Source organism: Opisthorchis viverrini (genome assembly GCF_000715545.1).
Source record: "Opisthorchis viverrini unplaced genomic scaffold opera_v5_20, whole genome shotgun sequence".
Lineage (NCBI taxonomy): Eukaryota > Metazoa > Platyhelminthes > Trematoda > Opisthorchiida > Opisthorchiidae > Opisthorchis > Opisthorchis viverrini.
Genome location: NW_008751676.1, coordinates 534,827 through 543,811, shown reverse-complemented (window position 1 = coordinate 543,811; position 8,985 = coordinate 534,827). Strand labels below are relative to the sequence as shown.

Sequence of the window (8,985 nt, the reverse complement as noted above, 5' to 3'; positions counted from 1 at the left end):
CCTGAGTGAATGTCTGGAGGTGTAGGCACCTCAGAATGATTGTGTTAAGCTAGCACTAAGTCCCTCCTCCATCCGCCTTTCTTTTCTTTACAATAAGGCTTTCAAATAAGTCATGGTTGTACGGCAGTGAAGCATCGGTGTTGAACACTGATGTCATGCTGTCGATGATGATGATGATGACAGTTCAGCTGGCCTGCTGCAACACAGCCTGTTGAGATGGTGCATACAGGCGAATGGAATGTAAACCTTGATCGCCCGTCGGAAGAAATAAAGCACGAAGTATCCGTGCTAAAACGTGGGAAAGCACCAGGACTGGACGACTTCTATCCAAGCCTCTTCAAAGAGGGCAAAGAATCCCTGGTGACCCATCTGACGAAGCCTATTGGTGCTATATGGAACGAAGAGAAAATGTCTTCAGAATGAGGCATGTCGACAGTTACCCCTATCTTCAAAGAGTACGCGACGCTGTGTGAAAACCACCGTAGAACCAGCCTATTAGCTGTAGCATAGGTGCTTTCCGGTCTCATCCTTCGAAGGTTGACAGAGAGACAGATCTGTGAAAACCATGCTGGATTCCGCCCTGCAAGAGGATGCGCCGATCATACCTTAATCCTCCGACAAATTCTGGAACAGCGACACTGCATCCAGAAAGCAACAATGGTCATGTTCCTTGATGTGAAACATTAGTTTTGAATCTGTGCACCTCCAGGCACTATGGCAGTGTCTATGGAGCAAAGGTGTCCCGCATAAATTCTTTACCCTCCTTAAGGCGCTCTACGCCAACTCCCGCGGCCGTGTGAAGATCTACGAGAAGCTCTCTCACCACATAAAGTGGTGTCAGACAGGGCTGTCCTTTTTCACCTTTCCTAAGCTTCGTGATTGACACGATCATTGAAGACTCTAACGCCTGTGGGGTCAATTTCTTCCGGGACGTCCCGTCACAGATATCGAGTACGTAGACGACATAGCTCCTCTTGGACCGAATACGGTATTAACGCAGACAATATTAAATAATATAATTCCGTCACGGTTTACTATGCGCCCCCCACCTGCAAAGTATAAAGTGCTACTGCAAAACTGGGTGGGCTCGACAGCTGTATCAGTCCCGGTGGTCTCGTGAAAGATATTTTCATCCGGATTGGAAAGGCCAGAACGGCTTTTGTGTACCTGCGTTATCTATGGCGTAGTCGAGACATCAGCTCATTATTCGAGGGTCGAGTTTACAATGCTGCGATGCGCTCCATATTACTGTATGGATCAGAAACCTGGCCGCTGAGCGCTGAGGACGCCAAAAGTCTGTCAGTGTTTGATCATCCATGTCGTCAGAGAATTGCCCGAATCTGGTGGAACACCGGATTAGCAATTCTAAAGTACGGAGAAATAACACCTTCGACAGATGAACTGATTACACTGCATAGGTTGCGCTGGCTTGGCCACTTGCTGCGTATGCCAGTCGACCGACTTCCTCGAAGGGCTATTTTCGCACAACCATGTGAAGTGTGGAAGAGAGCCAGAGGCGGTCAAACAATGACTTGGCAGCGAAGTCAAACTCAGCCGTGCTCGTCATTGCCGCCTTTCTCGACGGGGACCCAGAGACGGGTTACATCAATGGTTGGAGACATTGTCAGACATAGCTTAGTCGCGCCCCGAATAGCGATCGTGCATCCAAGCTATTGCCTTCAATGCAAAGCTCCCTTCCCAACACCCCCCCCACTTAACAGTCCACCTGTATTTATCAGCTACAGCCTCGCATGCGCGGCTACCTATTCCACCCCCTACTCGCCAAGTCATCAGTGAACGAAACCGTGGCAACTACAACCACTGTACGACGTACGCAACTCTTACAGCTGACAATGAGAGAGAAATACCGGCTCGAGCCCTGATGATCCCACATTATTTAGTCAACATCATAATCACAGTCATATCCACTTGACTCTGAATGCCCTACCAAATATCTGTTGCTGACACTCATCTACAACACCTTTGGAAACGTGGCCACCTAGCACACTAAACCGACTGTCCACCCCTCCGTTCGCGATAAGAGTTATCGGTAGCACTAAGCATGGGTGGTGCCCTTCCCTGTGTCTACTCAGAGGCCGAATCAACGAGGCTGAGTCGAAAACTAGACCCAACATGAAATCTAGTATGGCTGTCTACCATAAAGTACAATGTATCTCAACGTTACGATCAGCGCATAAAGCTCAGGGCTTTTATACAGCTGGTAACCGCTCGCCTAAAGGTCGCGCACTCAGAACGCGGACCTGTGCAAAAGACGTCAGAGCGCGGAAAAGCTTTCCCCACGGCAACACGTAGACGAGAAAGGCAGAACAGACAGACCGAGTGGGCCGTGTGAAACCATGACACACAGTGCTAGACCTCGGTTCGAGTGAAACCGCCAATCACTTCTACAACCGAACCAGCCTCAACTACCCTTCCATGCCCAGAAATGTGACTGCCGATGGAGACACCGAACCGCAGATAGACGGAATACCCGACTGGCTTCCTGAAGTGCTCAAACTCAGTTGTTATGAATTGTAACCGTGGTACTCCCAGATTTCCGATGACCTTCACAAATGAGAATATTGACCGCATACTCTAGGCCCACAGGACTATTGATCCGTTTCTGAGCAACTGGGTTTCGAACACTTAGCGCTCGTCTAATCACCCCATCAGTGAAGAAAATGAAGCGAATATCCCTGTTGAACATCACCACACACTGACGTGCCCACAAGCATCATACGATATTCACGAAACTCTGGGGCATAACCTTTTTCGTGTCAAAAAGCTCGAGCTAGTCGATAAAACGGAAAGCATTCTTGGTCCCAGAGGGCAAGATTACGCGGCGTCTTTCAACACTCCTTGGAACGCGGCCCAAATAGCCCCGTCCCAGCAGGTATCCTGCTAGTTGATTTCGGCCATCCTCACGCACCCTCGTAAGACGACTCACGGTGGACGAAGCAAAAGCTTCGACTCTCATCACTGACCTACTCACCTCAGCTGGTTGTGATGGCCTCTTGTGGCTACGCAGAGGTAAATAAGTTACAAAATCGCCGGCTGATTTCATCTCCATCATTAAACAGGGACACCCATCAATTTCAGAGGCCTTCGACAGCTCCTAGCAGTATAGCCTGCGCGGGCAAGGCAATGTGGGAACAACCGAGTCACACGGCAGTGACGCACGTCAGCACTGGTCATTATTTCTAACGATGTGACCACTGTGGAAGGGATAAAGCTTGCGAACTATCGAAGCAGGAGAAACCGCTATTCCCAAAAGCGGTGTCTCAGGGCACCTCACGCACTTAGACTATCCCCCAAGGGCTATCTTTGGTCGATCCCTCCGGATGACCACTGCGCCGCAAACAGCACACTCACGGCGGTAGTTTAGGCTCCTGACCAATTCCGAAATTCTGCCTTCAAGCCGAAAACAAGACCCAACAGCCGCGGTATGCTACAAACGGTTAGCGACAAAAGCGGTACTGTGGAAGGCCACCGACTTCGACGAAACTCCTGAGTGGCACGTCAGTAGTCCACAAAAAGTCGCTCGCCGCACGAAATATGCAGTCCTGTCCGTTCTGCTGAGTCAGCTAGAAGGAACGGCAAACTAGCTCATTGACTCAATCCACCGATTGCAGAAGAATCCTCAGCTGTCGCCTCAAGCCGTTGATGATAGACAAGCCGACGCCGTACTTCGGTGTAGAAGCCAAATCAAAGAAATACCCACCTTGACACTACATTTGCTCGCCTGGACCCGGAAAATGCGGGCAACTCTAGACGATTACCCTCACGACGATTAATAGGCACGTACACTGAGAAGGCGAGGACTACCGATGAAACACCACCAAAGACCACTGCATGGAAGATTTCAAAGGTTCAACAATAACTGTGCGGAACTTAGGCCCGAACCGTTGACCATCAAGAACTCTAGAAAAATCAATAGACATTTGTAAAACCTATAATAGGCGGTTAGCAGTGACCACTGGTGGCGAGTTAGTCTACTAAATGACAGTCCGAATGCATTCAAAAGTAAGCCCAAATTAAATGTACTAAAGAGTACATTACCCAATTCAGATTCAAACTTCAACCATTCGGAGCCCTCCAAGTTGGCAGGAAAAACTACACCCTTTTGGCAGAATAGCGAATGGAAATAGGAGTACTCGCATGCGCCTGATGTATTTAAAACATGAAACTGATGACCAGAGTAGTAAAATGCTCACAACGGAGTTGGGAAAATACACTGCAATGAGGAAGCAGCTGTTCACTGAGGCATCGGAGGGTGTCCAGGAGCTGAAGCTGCTTGCATTTGCTGAGTGGGTGCACAACCACCAGCGGGTTGACTCGGAGCACCACCCTGTTGCTGCTGCCAGGCTTGTTGCCAAGCCTGCCACTGTTGCCACTGCTGCCATTGTTGGTTGTAGTCGTACTGAAAACGGAACGAGACACTTCACTGGAACAACTTGACAAACGGCGGGCGATAAACAAATACTGACAAACTTAAGGAAATAGTGGGAAATCGTAAGCGGACACACTGCTACTATTGAGACTAACAAGCTCCGGGTTGTTACAAAGCCACCTTGATAACAAATTACGAATGGACAGTGTGTTAACCTCGCACAAACGCATTTGCTTTACTTCGGGTGAACGCCACGGAACTTTTAATCAACGGGCATTGGCTAAAGCGAACTCTGTAGGAACGCGCAAGCAGCACAGTCGTTCAAGCTTCATAATGAGCCAACCGAGTAGTACCTTGAGTGATTTTGAGTATGGTCTTTAGGTTTCATACTTACCCTACAAACTGCCGAGGTAATTGGGGTAATGTGGCTCTGGATTACGAATGACATTCTCGCTTTTCAATGAGCTGCCTTCGGACTGGATCCAGTCTGGATCTGGATCCGGATGGTGGGCATAGGCTACTACACCGTACTTGATGAAGTTAACGCTGAGGTTCTCGGACCACCATAAGATTCAAGTAGCCTATGGGCGAAAATTATGTCCAAAGGTACCCATAAACGAACTTAATTAGTGTTTCACGATAACTAGAAACTTAAAAGGACTCCTACGCTTCGAAAAAAAGCCGTAAACAAGCCTCCACTATTCACGCACCCACTGTGTGGAACACAGGCTAATTGTCAACGCCTCAGGATCTAGTCAGCTTTACTCGAATGACAAATTGTTCGTAACCTGGAGAGAAAAACAGAGGGGCGACCGTCCAACCTTCAGTACAGTGGCTGGTTGAAGCTTGTTCGATGTAATATTATTCGTGTACTTGGGGTCGTTAGTGGGATTTAGTCGTATCTCTTGTTCGATGGTCACACAAAGGAACAAAAGCAAGACTTTTACGTCAATCAGGTCAGGCGTTGAGTGAAACCAAGCGGTAGTCATGCATAAAAGTTAGGATGCAGATCCGTTTGATTTTGCGGAATTAAAGAATCTGACCTATTTAGATTTATTACTTGGGATTTGGCGGGTTGTGTGGGCGAAGTTATACCTAATCACCTAAACTTTTTCCAGCTTGCTGAGAAGAACCTGTCCCTTACTGAGAGATGTACTGCAACAGTGCACAAGACACTGTTCTTGGTGCAGAGCAGACTCTCCAAACACTTCAAAGCGGCGATAAAAAGGTTACAAGATTGAATTCCACTCACCTGCCCAGGGGTAGCGGGCTGTCCTTGTACTGGCACTATCGCAGGGGCAGCGGCAGGGGCGGCTGGTTGTTGTGGTGCCATGGTGGCAGATGGAACTTGTGCAGCGGGCTGTACTGCGCATGCTTGTTGCTGCTGCGCCTGTCGCACTATTGCATCTGCGTAATCGTGCATGCCTTGACGCCGATAGTACTCAGCCCATGCAGCACTGTAATCCGGCTGTCCGGTGTATGGATTGAAAGTTGGTGGTGGCATTCCAGAGGCAGAAGCCGCGCCGTTGGTTGCGCCCATGCTCCAAGGGTCTGAAAAACGGTACATCCAACACTTACTTCCCAGACTACCCAAAACAATCGAGTAATAAGCAGCTAAGAGATATTTGCCCCAGCAGCCTATATCCGGTATTTACACGTTGAAATAGGAATGCGATAATAAGCAGTCACCTAACTCTTTAACACTAGGTGATTCAGCTACGACTGAAAGGGAAACTACGAAAATACCAAGCAATTGACAGCGTAATTTGATTAGCATGGGGCTACTAAAGTGTACCAAGTCATCCACAGCGTCGACAAGACAGTAACCAGATATAACGGGAGTATGCGGTATGGGGCAAGCACGCACTTCAAGGGCACCACAAAATTAGTTGCTAGTTAAGCGACTGGTCAGTAAAAACTTGCTTGCTCATCCAGTGTTGCAGCCTAGGCCAAAACGCGTAGGGAGCGTCCGCAAGTGCGTTATCCTGAGGGACTGGAACGTCCAGACTGAGAATATAGTTAGCTTTGTGAAAGTTAGTTAACTATAACTTGCAATGGGTTGAGGTAAGCCCGCTATATTAGGCTGCCAAACCGGTGGGTGAAAATGACCATCCCGATGGCGAAAACGGCTGGAGACGACCCCCGGAAGACAGCCAGAAACTCTCGACCTTTCACTGGCTGACACGCACTTAACATGCCACCCCGCAAAAAACGGTTAGCTCACCTGATTGGGGATAGCCATATTGACCCCAAGGACCGGATGCTGCACCAGCCGTTGCTGGCCGTGTCATGGGAATACCAGCTCGCTCTGAGATCATCCTGTTAAGTGATTACGTCGTGCAGTATCCAGAATCCAGTAATAGGAGACCAGGCATAGATGCATATACGAGGAATTTCGTGCATAGGCATATACCGACAATAACAAAGATGGGCAACAGAGAAAAGGTAACAGTATGACAGTTTTGGGAATTAGAAATGTGAACGAAAACAGTAGTAAAAATTGACTTGCTGTACCTTATTGCTTGATCTATTTCCTGCCGATTACCGCGTACATTGAAGATTTTTATTGTGGGATCGGGAGGAGGCTCCTTTGATATCTCAACGTGCGCTCCGCTGACGCGACAAATCTCTTTAATAGACTCGCCTCCTTTGCCAATCACCAGGCCTGCTTTCTCTGCGGGCACCGCATACTGCGTAGTTTCCTGGCCATCATATCCATACATATGTCCACCACGCTAAATATTAAAAAGGAAACATTGGAAGACCTACATCGCGTGCGTTTATCAAGGCGAGAATTGCTTGTCTAGCCTTTTCCACACGAGCGGGATCTCCAGTAATGCGCAGGGGTTTATCCTCGGGCGTCGGATTGTTGCTCTGTTGGATCAGAACCATTTTAACACCACTCTCCTCTTGTAAACTCTTGATAGTTTCACCATTTTTCCCTATAATCAAACCGGCCTTGAGTCCCGGAACCATCATCTCAATGGTCGTAACGTTCCCACTACTGGGATAGACAGTAGGTGTGACAGGCCCGTTTTTGTCAGCGCGCTCGATTATCTGTCCAATTAATTGTTTTGCATGCCTGCAGAAAACTGTGTAAGGACAAGCTCAACATACTCTATCTGATGCATAGTTCCGGTGAGGGTGACCGTCCGTTCGGGAGTGCCGGCTAGGCAGGTTACATAATATGGGACACAACCCACCTTGAGAGATTTGTACTTTGCAGCCAGACTCGTTTTGTAGCAACGTTATCTGTTCACCTCTTTTTCCGATGACTAGGCAGTCAGTAAAGATAGAACAACCTACCAAGACCGACGTAGCGATCGGGGATTGAGGTTTCTGTCGAAACAATGCGGGCAGTTGATTGGTTGGGGGGCGTATTAGAGGGAGCAGATACACTGGGGTTGGACGTGGGTTGGGCGCCTGTCAGCTTCTGATTGAGACGCGCGGCAACCTCCGTAGCGGCAGCAACTTTATCCATTACAAGGGGACGTTTTTCAGTACTAGCGAATGAGCTGTCGTCCTGAGCAGGTCTTTTCATGCCAGCCAAACCTCCATTAGTGGCAGCAGAGCTTTCATCAGACATAGAAAACTTCGACACTATCTGTAGAAATAAAAAATAAACCAAGGGCAATCGAAAAACTAACCAACCTGTTTCGCCCGTTCTATGGCGTTCGCGTAAGCCTCGTTACCTGCCATAGAGGATGCAAGATGGCGGTTCGCAGCCAACGGACTAAAACAAACGTCGACACAAAAAAGTAAGGAAAAACAGCAGAGACTATCTGGAAAGCGATTGGAAGAGTGAGCCTCAAATACCGTAAACCGGTCTCATATGTGGAATCAAGCTTTAACCGCGACATTCAAAGCTTATCCACAGCAGACCATGATTTAGTTCAAGGGTTTACGGATTGATACACAGGATCGAGGCTTTTGCCCAAGTTTCCCGGGTCGGTTTTGTTCTTGTCGGTCAGTGGCTGTCGTTCACCTGAAAGGCACAAGTGAAAAAAGGGTGTAGCACTGCTCTTTATGTTCTCAGCGCGGGGCAGTATGCTCGCCAGCGCGAGGATTCGCATAAATAAATGTCTAATAGTGCTTTAAATTGGGTTCTAGAAGGAGCGTGTACAACGGTCGGAGTGAGTTCATTCCACGCAGCTACTACCCGAAATGAAAAAAAATTTTGTTTAATGAATGTGTGTGCCCTGAGCTTGAAGATTTTCTTACTATGTCCCCGCCGGGTGTTTGCTGGGTAAACGGTAAAAAACCTGTTTGCCAAGCTTTGTTCAAACAGGGCGTAGGTAAGAATTAGGTCCCCTCGGAGGCGACGGCACTCCAGGGGAAAGAGATCAAGCGTCGCGAGACGCGTTTCGTAGTCCACGGACTTCAGGCCGGCAACCATTCTCGTGGCGGCCCGCTGGACACGCTCAATGAGGATAACGTCTTTCGTACGTCCTGAGTAGACAACTTGGTTGGCGTACTCCAGGAGCGGTCTGACGTAGGCCCCATAGAGTATTTGGAAGTCCATGCGAATAATACGGGAGAAGGTACGTCGGATCATCCGTAAAACGGCGAATGCCTTTTAGGCCGATTTCTCATGG

At 48.5% G+C, this 8,985-nt stretch overlaps 1 protein-coding gene across 1 annotated transcript in view; it reads right to left on the bottom strand.

Annotated features, from left to right (window-relative positions):
* The window catches only part of T265_12872 (hypothetical protein), a gene marked incomplete at both ends in the record, with an annotated part of 45,533 nt that overhangs the window by 11,023 nt on the left and 25,525 nt on the right, over positions 1 to 8,985 (bottom strand). Inside the window, 9 exons of the mRNA XM_009165974.1 lie at positions 5,643 to 5,941; positions 6,615 to 6,709; positions 6,905 to 7,125; positions 7,160 to 7,472; positions 7,508 to 7,559; positions 7,594 to 7,665; positions 7,697 to 7,994; positions 8,042 to 8,123; positions 8,653 to 8,963. Coding sequence (XP_009164238.1) covers positions 5,643 to 5,941; positions 6,615 to 6,709; positions 6,905 to 7,125; positions 7,160 to 7,472; positions 7,508 to 7,559; positions 7,594 to 7,665; positions 7,697 to 7,994; positions 8,042 to 8,123; positions 8,653 to 8,963 — 1,743 coding nt within the window. The remainder of the gene's footprint in view (positions 1 to 5,642; positions 5,942 to 6,614; positions 6,710 to 6,904; positions 7,126 to 7,159; positions 7,473 to 7,507; positions 7,560 to 7,593; positions 7,666 to 7,696; positions 7,995 to 8,041; positions 8,124 to 8,652; positions 8,964 to 8,985) is intronic.